This window comes from Physeter macrocephalus, chromosome 10 (genome assembly GCF_002837175.3).
Source record: "Physeter macrocephalus isolate SW-GA chromosome 10, ASM283717v5, whole genome shotgun sequence".
Taxonomy (NCBI): domain Eukaryota; kingdom Metazoa; phylum Chordata; class Mammalia; order Artiodactyla; family Physeteridae; genus Physeter; species Physeter macrocephalus.
Genome location: NC_041223.1, coordinates 14,178,442 through 14,199,562, shown reverse-complemented (window position 1 = coordinate 14,199,562; position 21,121 = coordinate 14,178,442). Strand labels below are relative to the sequence as shown.

The window sequence follows — 21,121 nt, the reverse complement described above, 5'->3', positions numbered from 1 at the left end:
TATCATCAATAGTTTCTGAAGTGTATTCGGAATCCCCTCTTGATGTCATTACATTCCCATCCCATTCTATTTGAACATCCAGCTTGGTAGCTACTTTATTTGCTTCCTACATAATCTGATAATTTGCCAAGTTCTTCTTATGTAATACCAGGTTGCTTGCAGAATCTTTCCTAATGGGAAATGGAAATCTATTTCCCATTTCATTGATCTTTTCTGATCATCTTTTCTAGTTCTAGTTTCATCACTGCACTGATCTTCCTAACCAACATTACCTTTGTCCCAAGTGACTGATCTTGTTAATGAAATATTTAAAAAAAAAACCCAAACTACTAGATTTAACTTTCATGTTCAAACACTATCAGTTGCTACATTCTGTGATACAGATTTACAATGTAGTAGCTGAAAGGATCAGTTGCTGTTATTACTCAATTTAAAATAATGGACTGAATATGTTTTCTGCAGGAGAAGAGATTTCTCTAAGTTACTGGAAAAAATATGTATTTTCTCCTTTTGGGGAATGATTTAAGGAAAAAAATCCAATATTTGAATGAGTTGACAATAGTTTTTGCAATGCTTTGAACAGATGACTAGTTTTGTTTGTTTGCTTGTTTTTTGCGGTGCGCGGGCCTCTCACTGCTCTGGCCCCTCCCGTTGCGGAGCACAGGCTCCGGACGCGCAGGCTCAGCGGCCACGGCTCACGGGCCTAGCCGCTCCGCGGCATGTGGGATCTTCCCGGACCGGGGCACGAACCCGTGTCCCCTGCATCGGCAGGCGGACTCTCAACCACTGCGCCACCAGGGAAGCCCCAGATGACTAGTTTTACAATTTGTACAGCTCTTGCTTTTTGCCAGCTGTTGATGTTTTTAGATTCCAGCTAATTTTGTACATGAATAGAGTATTTCACATGGCTTTTTCCCTCTCTTTTTGTCTCTTCATACAGGAGACAAGTTTCCAAAGGCAAAGGCAATTAATGGTACTGTCGGAGGCTAACTTCTCAGGCAATTTAAGCGAACTAGGTTATAGCCTGAATTTTCTAGGTAATTGCTCTGTTTTGCTGCTAAGGTGGTTTGTGGAAGAGTAGCAGAGAGCTGGACCAAAATGCATCCTTCTAATCTCCAAACTTAATAGCAGGCGTGTTTGTAACTGTTGTGTATTTTGGGAAATGAGGTCCCATGGTAACAGTATTTGGCTGAAAGACCAAACTATCCGGGTGTATTAGATATGCAGCATTTCTGCTTATATCCGTAGACATATTAAATTGTCATATCAATGTAAAGATTTTCCTCTTTTTATACCAATTTTCAACTCCCACCGCCCCCAACTCAAACATCAGATTTGGTGTATGGGTTAAAAGAGAAACACCGCCTTCAGAAACCAACTGTTTCATACTCACAGGCTCTATTTTAGATGAATCTGTGCAGTAAAAATACAGCCTTTGGGTTCAGGAAACCCTGATATTTACTAAGTTTGAAAAGTTACTGAACTTCTAGTTGCCTCACTTTTCACATCTGTAGAAGGGAAATAGCAGACTGTCCTCATGAGCTTGCGTTCATGCCAACTAAGATAACACTGGTTAGTCACTGGCATGTAGGAGGAGCCCAGTAAATTCCCATTCTTGCTTGTTGAATGTTTTCTTTAATCATTTGTCAGAAATTCACAGGCACAGACTTAAAACAAATTCTTTTTAATCTTTGCATACTACTGAATTTACACCTCAAGACAGTATTTCTCTCCCTTGCCATCCACGACATAAAGTATACTACCTTTTCATTTTCCTAAATCTGCTTCTTTCAAATTTCAAAGATCATCCTTTGATTTTAATAGTGAAGAAAATTTCTTATATCCACCCTTTTCATGATTTCCAGACTTCTTTAAAAATTAATCTTTCTTAAAGGCTTACAGCTCCTTAGCCAAAAAGAAGCAGAGAACTTCTGATCAAAATCCAAATCATTTAAGTCTGTGTGAAGTTTTAAACAGAATTACTCCAGTGCAGTAATTTGAACATGACTTGGAGAACACGAGGACATGTCATTTGGGGGAAAAAAGCATTTTTCAGGGTAGTTGTGATTTCGTCTGCATAGCAGACAAAATAGCAGAGAACTGCTATTCAGGCTTGCCTACACAGGAGTGAATGGGACAAATCCTACAGACACTAAAGCATGTTGGTCTCAGTGAGCTCCCCATGCAGGGAGGGGTCTGTATTAGCTTCTCATTTGCTTCCAAGTGCCATTTGAAGTGTTGATCTTAACTTTTAAATAGTTAGGGCCCTGAGTATCTGAAGGACTGTGTGTCTCCATGCAGTAACTGAAAGCAGCTACTTATAGTTCCTACTTTTCTTACAGGAAAGAGCCTGGAGGGCAGCGTGTGTTTCTCCAAGGGCCATGGTCTGCAGAATTTCCAGGCTGCTGAGCTTCACTCTTCTTTCTGTGAACTAGACTCTTCTAGAATGACTCTCCAGTGTGGACACTTTAAAAAGATTGTCTTTATTGCTCTTAAGCTAGTTTTTAAATATCTTTTAATGTTGTGTTTCACATTTTCATTTACTTACTTAAGGTAATCCATAAACTAGTCTACAATTTCATCGACTGCAATAAATCAGCAGCCAAGTTGCACCAGGGTTGTCTGCCCTAATGCAAAATACCAGAAACTTGCACCTACATGCAGACATTCATAGGAGCTTGACTGAATTACGCTTTCAAAGGCGTTATTACACTGGACGCATAAGTAGTTGACAGTTAAAAGCTCAGTCCAGCGATTTACCTTGCCACGCATCTGCTCTGCGTGGAGCTCTTCGTGGTGATCTGGCAGAGGTTGGCAAAGCCTCTTTTTGAAGGTTCGTAGTTTCTCCAGAGAATCAGCTATTCCGTTCTCACATTTTTCCCAGTCCTATAAGGGGAAGCAAAAGAAATTTCATGGATTTTTAAGGAGCAGGAAGTTGGAAAACAAGAAAAACTCTCTTCTCAATTCCCAGAGCAAGAATGAATGTTACACTGATGGATACAGTGAAAGCGCCCACACCCACGCTACGTGGGGGAGCGTGGGAAGAGCTGAGTTCTAAACTGGACGGTTCTCATTACCTGGCTGACTGCAAGCAGGTAGTGTACTACGTGTTGCTTATGAAAACTGAAATGATACAAACTCTCTATAATTGTATTAAAGGAGTAAAGGAAATGATGGGTGTCAAGACACCAAGTACAAGACACCCAGAATATTATGGGTACTCAAAAATGTTACCTGAATCCAAATCTATCCGCAGAGGTGAGAGTATGAACACAGTAGTACTTTGCCTCTTTCCTAACTCCACCCATAATGACACTAATGTCTACACTATCTCAATGCACTATAAAGGATAGAAAAGAGGACATGAAATCTCTTTCAGGGTGAAAATACATATAGGTAAGAGAAGTGACATGAAATGTAAAAATAATATAACCCTGACTCTGATTCAATTCAATATATAAATAGTATGAGCCACTTAGATTTGAATTGTTACAGAAGAAGAAACATATAACTCTAAAAGGCATGGCATTTGACTGGCTTTCTCTTGACAGTACTGAAACATATGTAACAAAGGGCTAAATGTGTAAAACATAAAAAAAAAAACCTATCCAAAGAAAAAAAGTAGAGGAAGAAAAATCACGCACAATTTTTAAAAGGTACACCTTATATGCCAGCTACTGATAAGTGTTCTGAAGGATAGAATGGTGGTGTGGAATGTGGAGATCCCTATGTACTGACAAAAGAAAACATACATGATGTGCTTGTGTGTTGGAAGATTACACACCAAAGGTAACAAGAGTTCCCTCTGGGGAAGATACTAGGATTGGGGTGGTGGTGCAGGGGAAATTTCATTTTTTACTCTCTGTGCTTCAGTTATTATCTACATTTTTTTCAGACACATGTATTTCTTATGTAATTAAAAAAGAAAAGAAAAAAATGAGAGGAACCATGATGGAGACTTTATTCTTTACAGCACCCTATCTACAAATTAGCCCACATCTGGTGTCTCAGTGCCAATTAAATTCAACTAACCAAATCTCCTTCATTTCGTCCAATACCTCCCATTCCTGGCCTCCCCCTCCCCAGTAACCCTCCCCTCAACTTAAATTACTGAGCTCCAAAGAGAGACAACTTGAGTTGCTTTTAGTAGTCAGCCTGGAGCCAAATCCTGCTGCATTTCCCTTCACATTATCCCTTTCATCACCTTTTGTCACCGGTCTTTTCCTGTCTAGGTTCTTTCTATCTTCTCTCCCGATGCCTTATTTTCAACACAGCAACGCACGATGCTATTACAACTGTCTTCTTTAAGAAGTGTTGGCTACAGTGCCTCCCTGCTCATAATGTCTTTTGGTTTCTAAATAAATTGAGAGTTTGGCCTAAAGTTCTCATTTCTCTTTAAAATCTCTTCGAGGAACTTCCTAGAGAACATAACCTCATTCCCTCTTTCCCATTCACCAGAAAGAACAAAAACAAGACCCCCAAAACAAAAGCCCCAAATGTCTATTTTGGACAGATCTGTTCCAATTCCGCTTTAGTAAAAGATCTCGGTGTTCCCAGGCTACACTTAGTTCATCAACGCTAAGCATAGTGAGGGTAGACAAAAGACCCTCTTTCGCTTAAACTGAACAACATTCTCAATTAAATCATCACACACTGAAATCTTTGAACACGCAGGCAAGAAATGTTCCTTGATCTAAAAGAGAAAAGGTCAGCTTTTTATTCTTCCTAACGAAAGTAAGAGGCAATAGTGAAGCGGGTAAACATGCAAGGCATAGAATTATAATGACTATTTTTGGCATATTTACTCAGCATTTAATTAAAAGCTAAAAATATGTAAGCTTTATAGCTACCGCGAAAAGATACAGTAAAACGAGGCTGTATAAACATTAGAACTTAGCTCCATAAATTCCTTTTTAGGCAAACAGGATCTAGTGTATGATCCAAAAGAAAATAAAACTTTAACAAGAGAATAGGGATTCCCCTTTCCAAGGATGGCTTAGATTCTGAAGCTATAACCAAGTCTTTTTTACTACATGAATTATAAGGAAATAACTAAATGTTATGGTCTGCAAACATCTATCAAAGTGGATGTTTTATACACCAACAAATAGACTAGCAAGAAAAGCAAATGTAGTGACTCAGCCATCTCGCCTTATTAAGTCTCAGAAACGTGTCCAAAAATCAGTCACAAATAAAGATATGATTAACATGTTCTCTGCAGAATGATTTACAATGTTTTTAATCCTTTCCTGAAAGCAAAAGAAGAAGAAAAGAGAATCAGGCATATCGTATTACTGATGAATTGTGCTGTGTGCAAAAAATGGTTCTCTAACATATGTTGGGTAGCATTTTTGATTGATTGCTTCCTACACAGAAGGTGATATATTATTTTTTTTCGGCATTTTATTTTATTTTAATTTTTATTTTTTTTAACATCTTTATTGGAGTATAATTGCCTTACAATGCTGTGCTAGTTTCCACCGTACAACAAAGTGAATCAGCCACATGTATACATATATCCCCATATATTATTAAATAAAATTCAGTAGACTAAACCCAATGAATGTGCATACTTTAAGCATTAAAAAAAGCAAAATGTGTTTCATTAGCTTTAGTTATTACCTTTGATCCAAAAAGTGACAGTCCAAATTGAATAGATAACCTTATTGAAGTGTTGGTGATTATCAACATACATAAAACTTCAGTATTTAGTCATGTTCAATTTCAAAATGATAATAATATAAACAATAATAATTACTATCACTTATTGAGTACTCAGTATGTACCAGATACTTTGATACATGATTTACTTCCATTATTTCATTAAACCCTCACAATGCCCTATGAAAGAGATGCAGTCATACCCACTCTACAGATGAGGAAACTGAGGCTTTGATAGGTTGAGTTAACCAGGTTACTTGGTTTCTTAATGGTTTTAACTTGGGTTTATCTGAGTTTAGAGTCTATGCCTTAATTCAACTGCTGCTTTAATCGTGTCTTATGCAAGGAATTGGAAAGTGAGGGAGAAAAGCATATTGTGGGAGGTCTGCTAAATGTACATTTCCCTAAACTTGCTGTGTGATCAGCCTGCTATCTGTATCCAACTAAAGGCTTAATATACCTCCTGGAGGTTTTATCTCATAGCAACTTGCTTGGATAAGCTAAGATCAAATCAAGAGTATCTTCTTGGATAGGTTTTTCCCTGCTATAAAAGAAGAGACATCAATCTTGAAAACCACTTTAGAGTCTTATATTAGGGAGTGGAATCTACTCTTTGCATTCTTGTCTAGATTTATAAAGTCATCTCATGGTTTCTGGCTTAGCACTGGCCATGAATCAGAATTCATTGCTTGGATGGTCTTACTAGACTTAAAACTACTTTGTTGGGGGATTTTCCTGAAAGACCACCTGCTGAAAATTGGGAAACTTTTCTAGTTCATGCAAGACAGGACAACGTCCTAAACAGGACACAGGGGGTCAAAATGCTGCAGGGTCTGATGTAACGATCTGCATCATTTGATTCGCAGGATAACAACGTTGAGGAAGCAGCACAACTATTAAAAGGGCTGGGTTTTTTTTAACATCTTTATTGGAGTATAATTGCTTTACAGTGGTGTGTTAGTTTCTGCTTTATAACAAAGTGAATCGGCTATCCATAGACATATATCCCCATATCTCCTCCCTCTTGCGTCTCCCTCCCACCCTCCCTATCCCACCCCTCTAGGTGGTCACACAGCACCGAGCTGATCTCCCTGTGCTCTGTGGCTGCTTCCCGCTAGCTATCTATTTTACATTTGGTAGTGTCTATATGTCCGTGCCACTCTCTCACTTCGTCCCAGCTCACCCTTCCCCCTCCCCGTGTCCTCAAGTCCATGCTCTACGTCTGCATCTTTATTCCTGTCCTGCCCATAGGTTCTTCAGACCATTTTTTTTTTTTTTTTTAGATTCCGTATATATGTGTTAGCCTACGGTATTTGATTTTCTCCTTCTGACTTACTTCGCTCTGTATGACAGACTCTAGGTCCATCCACCTCACTGCAAATAACTCAGTTTCGTTTCTTGTTCTGGCTGAGTAATAAAGGGCTTTTTAAACTGCATTAGGCCTACAGGAGGAAAGAGCCGAACTTACCTGCAACAAGAAGGCCAGTTTTTTCTTTTGCTCCTCCAGATGCACACTGGCTGATCTCCATCTCTCCTGGATTTCAGCGAGTTCAGCCCGCAGGGCAGCCTCAGCCGCACCGTCGGCAAAAAGCAGCAGCTGCTTGCCAGCCTCCACGGTGAGGATATAGCTGCCTTGCTGTCGCAGGAACACTTTTTCTTTGAACTGCAAGAAACCGTAGATTTTTACTTTCTCATTCTTCTCTTTACCATTTCCCCATTCTAAGCATTTCTAAATAATCCGAAATTTTTGCATACATAACATGCCCTCTTTTTTCCAAAAAGCTTTACTGACCCAGTACTTTGGGCCTGAGTGAAGCAATGTATAAATAAATGAGAATTCCACACAGAAAGCTGTTTCTGCTCCCAAGTTAAACGCAATCACGATGCGATAGGAAAACTGCTCTATGAGACTGAAGCACAGGGGCACAAAGGGACATGTGACCCACGCTGGGCGCACAGGGAGGCTTCTTCAAACGGTGAAGCCTTCAGGAGTCTTGAAAGACACAGGAACACAGCCAGATTAAGAAGGATCTGCTGTGATGAGAGCCAGGAGTCAGGGAGAAGACATCTTCCACACAGAGAAATAGGATGGGCAAATTTGCTATATGGGATAAATATGATGAATTCAGGACACTGGACTTCGTTTTCAGTGGCTGGAATATAGGATTCCTGTAAGAGAGTGGTAGAAGATGATGCCAGACCACACCTTGCACAGGAATTTGGTTTTTATAGTAAAAGTGAGTGAGATTCATGGAGGAGTATTAGGCGGGCGGGTAGAAAATGGAATGGAAGGCCATATATTGGATACTTTAAGACAGGTTAGGAAGCTACTGTCTATCTAGGCAAGAAATCATGAGCACCTAATCTAAGGTAGTGGCAGTAGGGATGGAGACTTGAGGAATACAAGATATGGGGAGGGAGATAAAATGAAGAGTATAGCTCTAGAATGACTCTGGGTTGCTGACTGATAGACCAGATAGCCGGTGATATTTCCTCGGTTTGGGCACATGGAATGGACTGGTGGAGAACGGTTGATCCAGAGATCACAGGCTCTATTGGAACCACGGAGTATATTATGTCTGTGACACACATAGATATAAAGCTAAAAGGGGGTTGAATACATGAGTGGGAGGCTCAGGAGGTGAACGTGACCAGAAGATACCAACTTGACCCTTCTCTGCTGGTAGGGAGTAGTGGAAGCCACGTGTATAGATGAGGTTTCCCAGAGAAGCAAGGAGGAGAAAGGAAGCAGAGAACAGTGACCTTCAAAACAAGAGGAGCCTATGAAATATACGGGAAGGGACTGATGAGAGGGTGTGGAGGTCTCCATCTAAGAGGCTGGACTCCCAAACTCCCAGGCTGGGGAAAGTAAGGGGAATGGACAAAGAGCTCACACAGGACTGAGACTTTCGTCTTTTCTGGAACACTTCAGTTAAATTGCTCATGAGTCAAATACGTATAATCAGTGCGAAGTTTTCCTTTCCTTGCCATTGCCTTTCCATCCACGCTGGGATTCACTGAGCTGCTGGGAGGCCTTGGTGGGTGAAGTGGAGTCAGTCTTCGTGCGTGAGAGGCTGGGACTCGCCCTACTTTCATTGTTAAATATGGGCTTTGTAATGCCATCATTTTATGTATTTCTGTTGACATTTGAGAACAATGCTTGTCCTCATTCCAGTGTCACTCTAAACCCCTTCTGAAGAACCGAGGCCAGGGTAAAGTGTGCAGCGGAAATGCAGAAGAGGTTTAAAAACCGCCTGTTTTGCACCTTACCTGAACTTCATCAAAGAGGGTCCTTGCTTGCTGCAGTGGTATTGGGACACTTCCGAGACCACTCACGGGTAGATAGGACACTTCAACCAACCATTTACGAAGCTTTTCTGCCATCTCCTGATAGCGCTGCCACTGGCGGATCTGGCTGTCAATGATGCCCCGCCTCTGCTGGGCCCTGCGTATCACCCCCTGCCACTGATTACTGAGAAGGGTCAATTTGAGGTTGAACTCATCCCTGGTGAAGAAATAATTACATAAGGAAAACCACCGTTATCCTGGATGTAGTTACATAATCAACCGATACATACATACTTGATGACCATAAGCCCTAAGAGGTGATCTAGGGCAGAGGTTTTCATATATCATGCCATGAGCTGTTATCAGGTCTACTGAAAGTAATTTAAAAAATTAATAACAGTTAAACTATCGGTGTTTGCAAATGGTGAGTGTGTTCACATCTTAGCACAGGTGGAAGACATATCTGTAAGGTCAACTGTCATTTACCCTCTCTCAGAGTGCATGGGAGGGGACAGAGTGTAGGGCAGCAGCTACAATGCGAACGGCTCCCTGAACATGCCTGTCGCAATGTATGCAGCACGTGGCAACATCCCGTGTATGCAACAGCAGGAAATGAGGGACCCAGCTTATTTGCAACCTCTGTCTTCAGCTACAATTATAAGTCACTTTGGAGGAACAAAACTCGGTTACTTTAGCTAGAATCATAAACCATTTAAATAAAATTATGTTACGCAAAAATATTTTAAAAAACTGTACTCCATAAACTCTCAGTATTCCCTCACAGGAGACAGTCCTAACCTTTAGCAGATTATTTCACATACTAATCTAAATCATCCCTTCTAATGTTTAGTCCAGCCTCATCCCTTCACTTGTTCTTAGCAACATGAAAACTACCTAGTCATCATTTTCTGAATAAAGGTTGTGCATATGCTTAGAGATATTAAATTTTATTTACGCTTTCCCAATTTCAGGCTAACTCATCTCAGATCTTGTAGTTGGTTCTCTCCCTACCTCTGTTTACTACCTTTAAAAAATGTTGGTAGTTTTTTATTATGTTTTCATTAACATCCAACTGTGGCTTTAGAACTGTTTGTCCAGTATCAAATAGAATGAGTTTCTTTGTAGATTACAGTGTTATTCACACATTTTAGTACTAAAGTGTAACATTACTTGCTCATTCTCTATGTTACTAGTGTTGCTTTTCTTCCCTCCTGTGCGGGGCTTCTGCTCTGAGTTGGATTTACTGTCCTGGGCTCCTATATTCTTGATACCTCTCATTATCAAGGGCCACTATAAACTTTGATTTTGTAACCAAATGTGTTATTAAGTGCTTCTGGTTTTGAGAGGAAATTCTGATATTTATAATCTAATTTCAGTAGAACCAAATATGATGAATTAGGTTCCTGAGACTTCCCTAAAAGGTACAAGCATCCATCATCTCTGAAAACATCTAACTCCAGAGCTTGGAGAAGAGTACCCTATATATTGCTTCACTATCAGCTAGCCATCCAGGGTCTCTTTGGAGCCTCCGTCCTCACTTTGTAGAACCAAGCTGCTCTGAGCTATCTGTCAGCATGAGGAACTACTCAAAACATGACACTGGGCTCAATGCTGAACTTGAACTCTCAAAAACAAAATGTATAAACGAACTTTTAAAACGTAATACATTTGTAATCTAGGACCTTCCTATTTGTCAACAGGCTCTCATCTGTAATTTTTTTCACTCGCAACTTTCAAAATTATCCTTGGGTCCCATCCTCCCACTTTCATCTCTTTGGTGTTTTTCCCTGCTAACATTTAAAATTTAATAGATGTTGGCTTGTGCATGAATTTTAAATTTTATTTTACTTATTGACTCAAGCTTTTAAAATATTGTTACAGAGGAGGGAGGATAAAGCAAAAGATAAGTTAATTGCACTTGAATGTGTCTTATTTTGAAGGCCTTAAATTCTTAGTAAAGCTCACATTTAAGTTTGGCTTCCTTAGAATAGAATAAATATGGCATCACATTTTGTTGTTCCAAGCTTAATCATGAAAATCTTTCATGTACTTCCAAAGAAACATCCACTTAAAACTGAAATTGCTTCCAAAACTTTAAAAAAAAAAGCTCTTAATAAAAACAATGACTTATTTTCTATTTTTTTGGAAAAAAAACTTAATTATAATCACAACTACTGTTCTAAATATGGAAAAGACATACATATATGATAAAATAAATGAGGTTTGTACGCCAAATATCACCACAGAAAGTAATGGGGTAGAGTAAACACTGTTACTAGGAAATGTAAATATAGGACGAAATTGCCAATTCATACGCAATAAATCTAAAGAGGAGCTAGACTTTACCTCTGCATTTTTAATACAGAGATAATTTGCTAAGCAATAAAGAGGAAGCAGTGTTTCAGGTTGAGTGTAATCTGACTTAAGTTAGCAAACCATTTTCAAATGTGGAGGTGTTATCATGGTATAGGAAACCTGGCTGGTCCTGACTAAAGGCAAGGTACACGAGTGGTAGGCTTGATTCTACTGCTACTTAGTTATGTGACCTCGGTCAAATCAGTTCACGTTTCTGGGCCTCAAGTTTTCAGTTGTAAACAAGAGAGATGGTCTAGTGATCTCTATGCTCCTCTGAGGAATAAAATTTCTGTAATCATATGAGAATATTAGAAGCATCTGTTGACAAACCACTGATACCTCACTGACACAATTCATTCTGATCTATTCATTAATTCTAGTCCCCTACAGACGACTAGCGAAGGTTGGCTAGGTGATTTCCAATTACTCTATGTCCTTCATGTAATATAATAGCACTTCTTTTAAAAGATTCCATACGTAGTCATTTCAGAGATTCAGACAAGTCTTTCCTCCAATTTCTGAGGTTCCTCTCCAGTACAATTGCCTTAGGAAGATTGGCTCTATGCCCTCTAACCTGCTCATTCAAAAGAAAATGGCTAATTTACTGGAACCTTTCTTCATAATAACATATCAAAGATCCTACCTGTCACCAACTTGACCTTGTTCTAGAAGATGCTGTCCATCAACAATGATCGAGTGTAAAACCTGCTGACGACTGAACATCTCTGCTTGAAACAACTGTTATTTTTAAAAAAGAAAAACATAATTTAGAGTTCCTAATTTTAGTGACCAGTTCTCCAATAACTTTCCAAAAATTCTGGTTCAAGCGAGACTATGAAAAATATTTCCAGCTGAAGCAGGTTGTGTATGAAAGCGTGCAATGTAAGCATATTTTTAAACCATCAATTAAGATAAACTTAAAGATACAGTTTAGTTTTTGTTTACTAAAACTAAGCGACTAAAAGTAGAATTACGTTTCCCTTCTTCCTTTCAAAATCACATAATAAACTTAGCACATAATTTGTATTCTGGTTATTTTTTTTTTTTTTAAAGAAGATGTTGGGGGTAGGAGTTTATTAATTAATTTATTTATTTTTGCTGTGTTGGGTCTTCGTCTCTGTGCGAGGGCTTTCTCTAGTTGTGGCAAGCAGGGGCCACTCTTCATCGCGGTGCGCGGGCCTCTCACCATCGTGGCCTCTCTTGTTGCGGAGCACAGGCTCCAGACGCGCAGGCTCAGTAGTTGCGGCTCACGGGCCTAGTTGCTCCGCGGCATGTGGGACCCTCCCAGACCAGGGCTCGAACCCGTGTCCCCTGCATTAGCAGGCAGATTCTCAACCACTGCGCCACCAGGGAAGCCCCTGGGGTTTCTTTTAATATGCAGAATATGGTCCATTTTCAGACAGACAGAGAATCGCTTACGACTTTTTAAAAAGTTGAAGAATGGAAAAAAACCCCACCCTTTTTATAAACTCACTGTTTTTCAATTTAACTCAGTTAATAAAATTGTTTCACTACTAAAAAAGCTCAAGAGAAAGTCACTGTTCTTTAAACAGCTTTATTGAGATAGAATTCTATATCATACAATTCACCTATTTACAATTTAATGATTTTTATTATATATCCAGAGTTATACAACCATCACCACAATCAATTTTAGTCTATTGTCATAACTCCCCCCAAAAGCTCCATACTCATTAGCAATCACTCCCCATCTCCTTTCAATCCCCCCAGCCCTAGGTAGCCACTGATCTATTTTCTGTCTCTATGGATTTGCCTACTCTGGATGTTTCATATAAATGAGATCAGGTAATTTACTGTCTTTTGTGACTGGCTTCTTTCCTCTTAGCATAATGTTTTCAAGGTTGATCCATGCTGCAGTATGTATGGGTACTATGTTCCTTTTTATTGCTGGATAGTATTCCATTAAATGGATATACCACATTTTGGTGTATTCATCATCAGTTAGTGGATATCTGGGTCACCTCCACTTTTGGGCTATTATGAATGATGCTGCAATGAACAAAATTCCGGTACAAGCTCTTGTATGGACATATATTTTCCTTTCTCTTGGGTGTATACCTGGGAGTGGAATTACTGGGTCACATGGTAATTCTATGTTTAACACTTTAAGGAACTGCCAAATTGTTTTCCAAAGTAGCTTCACCATTTTACATTCCCACCAGCAATGTATGAGGATTCCAATTTCTCTATTCCCTCATCAACACTTGTTTTCTTTTTCATTGTAGCCATCCTAGTGTGTGTGAAGTACTATCTCATTTTAGTTTTGATTCATTGTATATTACTTCATTGTTGGTCAACTCTATAAAACTGGACTTAAAAATCCCTTACACATATTTAAATTCTCTATTTTTAAAATTTTAAGCAAAACGCCTTAAAATTAATTTCATTCTCTTTAAAGGCCAGCATTAAGCTTTTCTCTGCCTTAGCTGCATCCTATCTCTCCATTTGTGTATATTTCATAAACACGGGAGCAACTTAGTTACACCAGTAAATAGCAAAATAGAGACTAATTGCAAATTGATTACTCTGCTTTTTGTATCTAATTCTTTCTCGATGTTTCCTGAGAAATGATTATAATGCAATGTGATCAAGAGGCACACCTGGAGATATTCGGTAGTTTGATTTCCTAGTATAAAATATGTATATGTTTTTTTAAAGAACTCACAATTTTTATTTATCAAAGACTTTAGATCAAAGCATAATCTCTTAAGCAACTAGCCTTGACAATATTAGTACAGTCTGTAATTCAACTGTGAAATTATCTTACCACAATTCTGACACCATACCTTGCAGGGTATTGAAGCCTGCCCCATGCTTATAACCAACTATGTAATGAAGACTGGACTGCATTTTTGTGATTAAGATATCGAAACTTCAAGCTTAAGAAAGAAGGCAAAAACATCGCATGCATTTGAGCAGATTCAGCACACCTTATAGGACTTTCATTCTTCCACATGGCATTTTGCAGCATCTTCCAAAGGCCTAAAACAATTTTATCACCCAAAAATGTACTGGCATAACTTACCTCATGCGCTCTCTGCTGCTCCAAAAGATGCTGATAATTGCCTGAAATCTCTACTGCTAACTTCTGTTCTGTTTGAACTAGGAATTCCATCCATGTTTCACATTTTTCCAAGAAAGTTTGATGTTGCAGCAAAAATGACTGTAACTTACTGACAGAAGAAGGAAAATGAATAATGGTGATGCTGTTGCTTTTTTCTTATACCTTCCGCATATAAAACTAGATTAAATATTCTCTGTTCCAATTCTAATTCGACCTCCACAAAGCTTTCATGTTAGGTAGTAAAATTTTGTGAAAAATGAAAAGAAAATTGAAGAAAAGAAATTTAAATGACAAAATTCTGTATCTTTAATATATTCTTATATAAAAGTTTTATTTTTTGATTAAAACAATATTCAGTACATTAAACATGGGAAATCACTTCACATTTTGAGTTTCTCGCTTTTAGTTCAAACTGTGTGAATAACATCGGAAAGATCTAGAATTTATAAATATACACACATCATGAACTTATTTCTACTGATATTTCAGAGTGGCCAAAACATCTCTGGGTTACTCTACCTGAATCTTTCTGTAGTCTGGGAGGAGATCAGAGACCAGTGCCGGTTCAGATTCTGCATCCTTTTGATTTCTTTATCATTTAGGGGTAATCTGTATCCAAGCTCATTTAGCCGGTCTAAATCTGGGACCATGCTGCTGAATTTTAGCATCTGTCCCTGAAAGCAAGATGCAAAACTAGATTTAGCACCACGGTCAGAAAAGGCAGAGCTCTTTCAAAAGTGCACAGCGATCTTCTGATTTCAGGGAGAAGCTGGTCTTTGGTCTCCTCTGCATTTCTAGGCCACCTCCTCGCAATCTCCAGTGCTGCAAAGAAAGCAAAGCTGCATCTCCTCATCAGCTTCCACTGCTGCTGTTGCTGCTATAGCTACTCACTATCCCTTATTGAATATTTAATAGTTTACGTGTATTATTTACTTGATTTATCTACTCATAAGTAATTCTTGCTTGAACTGATAAAGGATGAAAATTGTGCTGATGACTGAAAGGACTTCTGTCTTACCCTTTATATTTCATTTATCCATGTTAATCTGCCCCTTTATTATTTAATAATAATATTAGTTATAATAGTAATAGCTAACTAACATTTATTGAGCACATATGAACCAAGCATTGTTATAAGAGCTTTACAGGTAATAACTCATTTTATCCTCAAAACAATCCCATAAGGTAAGAACCACTACTATTCCCAATTTACAACGAGGAAGAAGAAGCACAGTCACTAAGTAAATTGCTCAAGGCCACCCAGCTAGTAAGTGGTAGAGCCAGGTAAACACGACTTGTTGGGTTCTCCTTGGATGGAACACAATCCCACCTGAGCTCCAAAATCACCACCCATTATCTGAAGAGCTTCAGTTTTAGGTCCTTGACCCCAACCCCAAAGTTGGTGAGACTCAACTGAGAAAGCAGTCCATGCTTTCAGATCGCTTTCCTCCCTTCCCACACAGGACAAAGCTGCCTGTCCTGGTTTTCCTGTGGGCATTCGTAACTCCATCTAGGAAATCGGCTACAGGCAGGAGAAAAGGTCAGGACACCTCTGGCTGTGTGTGTGTCCACTTTGCATGCTCTGCAAAAGGCTCATAACCCTGAAGAGAGAATAAATCTTGCCAACTGTCGAAGCCAAAAGCAAACTGTCAGATGGCAGAATTTCCAAGGGGAGACATCAGCAGTGAACAGCACTGACATGCCACGGTCCCTCTCATGGCGCTCAGAAAGAGTAAGACACTATTCCAATAGCAGAGAGAACAGCAGTCACCTAATCACATGAACATCCTTGGATGGTATGATGAAAGTCTGAAGAAAAATAACAGTGGGCTACGAAACTGTGTTGCTGGGGGGGGGGCCTGACCATGGACAGAAGGGGAGGCTCTCTGAGAGTGACCTTGAATAAAATGACCAGGAGTTGATGCCCTTTGGGGACAAGGAACAGATTCCAGAAAGTAGGGGATGGGCATCTTACACACAGACACCGGGAAGCACGGCAGCTCCCAAGTGCCTGGAGAAGGAGACAGACGGTGGTGAAGCCGAGACCCTTAGGGAGGTGGGAGCCAGGTATTGCTGGTCTGGATACTTCACACAGGTCTTTATCCTGAGAGCAGTGGGAAGCCATGGAGGGTTTTAAGCAGAGGAATAATAGTAATAAAATGTGCATGTCTATTGTATTATTTTATAGTCGTTCATAATTAAGTAAAACCTTTTAAAAGAAAAAGATCATTCTGGCAGCTATAGGTTGGAGCGAGAGAGGTCGCTGCAAAGAGGTCCACAGAGGCCGAGGCTGTGGTCTTGGCCCCTGAGCAAGATCGGACAGCTTAAAGTAGGAGTGGATGATGGTAGTGATGGAGATGGGAGGTTCAAGGGCTGTGAAGGAGGTGATGGATTGGGCGCAGGGCGGGAGGAGGTAGGAGGAGGAGGAGCGAGGTGGAACCCTAGCACCGCTCCTGGGGGTCTCCCATCACGGACCACGAGATCAGCTTGAGCTCAGTGCCTTCACTCCTCTCAAGAGAACAGGAAAGCAGAGCTGGCAAGAGTTTCCTTGGGAACAAAAAGTAGGCTTATGTCAGGAGTTTTGAGTTTTCTTTAGGATTTTGAAGATAGAAGATCTGGGACGAGGATTTGAACACGCTTACCTTAAGTTCCTCCATCCTCTCCTGGATGGTCGAGAGGTCAGACGAGTGGCTAGGGTCCTGCCCTTGTAGTATTTCTTCAGCTTCTACTGTCCAGGCTTCCAAAGCTTCTAAACTCTTGGTAAAGGTTTCATAGTCAAGAACTCCAGCCTTTTTTTCACAAAAGGAAATTGGTATTTAGAAATCTAGTGAAAGGGCAAGTGGATATTAAAATTATTTTTCATATTCTTGTGCCAAATTGCCATTCTCAAGGTGCCATTCCTAAAAAGACACGGCTACAATAATTTAAATTTTCTTCTTTTTATTTATATAGTTTGCTTAACACTTAGAATTACTTCTACGTACCATCAATTAACCAATTAAAGTTATTTTTTACATACATTATCAAACAGAAATATATTCTGATTCTTGCAAAAACTTGTCAGGTAACCATGACTGTTAACATTAAAGCCACTTAATGTCTATTAATTGAACATATTTTACCATGGAAGGAAGCACTGATTTGGGGGCAAAAGTACATTGTAGAGAAAAGTGCAAAACTCCCACATTCCCTTGACCCCATTGGAACTTCCAAGTTTGTTTATTTTTTAACTTTCTGGTCTTGAAGGAGGCATTGTCTCGATGATGAAAAATTTTTCTTTTCCTGTGTTTATGCCCAGGTTTTACAGAATGCCCAATTTACAACACCTGCTGAATGTGAGCTCTGTACCTGTAACATAGTCTGCTGTTTGCAAAGAGCCTGTTCTAGGGCACATAAGTGTTGACTCAAACAGAGTTGATCAGATTGAATGGCTGATGCTGCTGAGGCATCTACTTGTTGCTTGAGTTGCTCTCCCAGCTCATGGAGAACGAAAAGCGAATCCTTAACTGTCCCCAGTCCTTTGAGGAGGTCCTACAGAAGATGAAAACATGCCCATCATGAAACAACACGTTAAGTGTACTCCTTATGATAAACGATTAGAAACACTCAATCCTTGTCAAATTATTATACCAAATAACCTTCACCTGCAGGAAAAGATCAAGAATTGAATTCCATTTTTAAAAACATGTATGTGTATTAACATTTAAAAAAAATGTACTATTCTGATTATAAAAGCTACGTAGGTTCATTGTAGGACATTGGGGAAATGCAGAAAAACTTATATAAACAAGAAAAAACATTATCTACACGTAGAGCCAATAACTGAAAACATTTTGGCAGTTTTTTTCCTGCCTCTTCATGTAATTGATATCAAATTGAAAACCCAGTGCTACATTTTACCTTTTTTGACTTAAATATTATACACACAAGAGAGGAACTATATGTGCGGTCACATTTTAGTGGTTACAGTACACCCTCCCCTCTTGGTGGGTGCAGAAGCCTAGCTGTGGCTCTGGTGACCAGGAGGAAGAGGAGGCTCTATCTCCATTCTTTTCTGTGATATCGCTTGCCTCCATTTCTTGTGGGACCCTTTTATACGCTCCAAATTAATAAGCTGGCGGAAATTCCCTGTTTCTGGTTTCCATCTACCTCTGAGGGATGACAACTGACTGATTCTTCTACCTGGTGCTGGTGCCCCACCAGATACAGAGAGAGCAGAGCCTGCTACACACGTGCAGGGGCTACAGCGAGAAGGGGAAAAACAAAGGGCAACTTTAACCCTGACAGAGAGATCAGAAAATTCACAGCAATCACCTCGAGCACTAGACTCTAGAACAGGCATATCTTAACGAAGGAGGACTGAAAATTGAAAGTGACAAATTTCATAAAGATAAACTATGTGGAAAGAGAAAAAAAAAGCACAGACTTTACTGTAAATCTTAAACTTTAGCTTTAAAGTGATTATTCATTTTTCATGTGAAGGTCTTAGAATGGGTTAAACTTTTATTTATGTGCTTTTTATAACTTGCCTAATTCTAATAACTGATTTGGGAAAGTTTATAAGAAGGTCTTTGAAATAAATTCATTAAAATAGAGACAAATAAGGACAAATAGTAAGAGGCATGTGATAGGTGAAACGAGAGGAGAATTGTTTCTGAAAACCTTAAGTAGGTTATTGGCAGCTGTAGTGAAAAAGAGAAATATTAAAAAGCTATTAAAAAGAAGTCTACCCATAAATCAGGAAAGAAAGACCTCTTCCTACCATTAAGTTCTGAGAAGAAATTATTATGTTGATGCTTACATAAGAGATAATGGACCTCACTGGACAATACCTTGGAACAGTGGAATTTTAAAAGATGTAACATTACTCTTCATATGGTCATTTCTTATATTGACCATCTCGGTAAAAACAGACAGGCTAAGTCTTTCCCATGGACTGTATTCCATTAGGGAAACTGGGAAAACAACTCTTTAAAAATAAAACAACGGGAGGGGATCTCTTAAATCTGTTACATGTGCCACTGTGCTCTGAAAACCTAGCAGGCTCTCTGATACTTGAAACAATTATTGTTGGATAGTTGTCTCACATAGAGACATAACAAAAGCTTAAACACAGCAGCACCAGCCCTGCTAAACTTGAGAAGTCTAAGCTTGACAAGTTGGTAACACGCGATAGTTCTTGACCATACGTTGCAATCTTGAATCCATATGGCAACTTCGTCATCTGCGATGTCCTTGTCAGTGGCTGCCTTCAAGAGCTCATGGGTTCGACCCTCCTGCTGTTGAACTGTAGCAGCACACTGTTTGGAGTAGTCCCTGTATCTCTGCCAAAGCTGAAGTAGGGCCTTGCTGGCGTGCAGCTGCTCGGCGATCTCTTCCAGCAAGTGATTCCATCTGGAAACGAGAGCCAACACTCATGGGCTGATCCCCACCTCTCACCAAAGGCTGTTATTTACTATTTTATTTTTCATGATCCTGGTTCATGTGAATATGGAAATAATGCAGATGTCTCATTTCTATTGAACGCAATAAAAAGTAACATTTCACTCTCATATTTCAAGGGTAGGTAGTAGAAATGAGGTCAATCTTGGGGTATACTGCAGTTCTAATTCCTTTCTAAATATCTTCACTACATTTACTTATCCTTAAGTTCATTTTGTGCAAATTAAAACATTAAGAGAAGAGAACCTATAAAGCTCAAATTCAAAATGCCAGTGTTTTAATTGTATTGTTATTTATAATAAGATCGTGATATGAATAATGAGCAACAGTGTAAAACCGGCATGTTCCATACCTCATATTGACTTCTTTTAGTGTATTGGTAAGAGTTTCTGTCACAGGCGGGTGACTCTCTTTTAACAGTTGGTTGGTGACAGAGCCAAATTTCTGTAAGCTCTTTTCCTGTTTTTCTAGATCATCTTGAAGATTCTGCCCAAAGGAAAAGTGCCACAGATGACATAACAGGATCTAAAAATTCTAATGATCAAGTTTAAGAGTAATTTATAGCTGTTTTCATAAATATGAACATACAAATACAAAAACCATGACTTTGCCCCAATGCTCTGTGAGCTTTCTTTAGATAACCATTTTTTCTTTTTTATGAGTTTGTTCTTATGGGTGTGAGGAGGGTTCTTAACAATTGAGACTTCTTGGAGTGGGAGCTGGAATTCCGCTGGGAAAGCTCACACGGGGAGCCCCTGTCCACCATCGAGGAGGAAGGTGTGGGACTGCTGGGTGTGCAATCCATTATACTGTGGTTCTCTTTGCTGCTCAAGGTCAAAGTCCAGATCTCTACTTTATTACTTACCCAAAGTTGCTCTATCAGAAATTCCTGACAGTGAGCCTTTAAGAAGTCATACCTTTTCTGAGTACCAGCTCTAAGTTCTATCTCTGATGTTCTTCCTTGCAAAGAATATTTATTAGGCAGGCTATAGGCTTGGTGGAGTTGTCTACCAAGAACCAGTGAAGAAAGATATTTCCCTGGAAATGTTGCTGAAGTGATAGACTCAGTTCTTAGTAAAACTCCATAGGTGAAGCAGGCTGCAAAAATCCAGTCCTACTTAACACTGATACATGGTTGCCATCAAATCAAAATATATGAGGAATAGACCCTGAATCCTTTCATATCTTAAGACAGAAGGGGCTTCCCTGGGGGCGCAGTGGTTGAGAGTCCGCCTGCCGATGCAGGGGATGCGGGTTCGTGCCCCGGTCCGGGAGGATCCCACATGCCGC

At 39.5% G+C, this 21,121-nt stretch overlaps 1 protein-coding gene across 3 annotated transcripts in view; it reads right to left on the bottom strand.

Moving 5' to 3' along the window:
- Window positions 1–21,121, bottom strand: part of SYNE1 (spectrin repeat containing nuclear envelope protein 1) — a 482,398-nt gene that overhangs the window by 75,719 nt on the left and 385,558 nt on the right. For all 3 annotated transcript variants that reach the window (XM_028494818.2, XM_028494816.1, XM_024122567.1), the window contains 10 exons: window positions 20,184–20,317; window positions 19,579–19,783; window positions 17,738–17,920; window positions 17,032–17,178; window positions 14,909–15,063; window positions 14,351–14,498; window positions 11,948–12,042; window positions 8,932–9,166; window positions 7,130–7,324; window positions 2,761–2,886 (listed from right to left, as the gene is read on the bottom strand). In XM_028494818.2, the coding sequence (XP_028350619.1) occupies window positions 2,761–2,886; window positions 7,130–7,324; window positions 8,932–9,166; window positions 11,948–12,042; window positions 14,351–14,498; window positions 14,909–15,063; window positions 17,032–17,178; window positions 17,738–17,920; window positions 19,579–19,783; window positions 20,184–20,317 (1,623 nt within the window). The remainder of the gene's footprint in view (window positions 1–2,760; window positions 2,887–7,129; window positions 7,325–8,931; window positions 9,167–11,947; window positions 12,043–14,350; window positions 14,499–14,908; window positions 15,064–17,031; window positions 17,179–17,737; window positions 17,921–19,578; window positions 19,784–20,183; window positions 20,318–21,121) is intronic.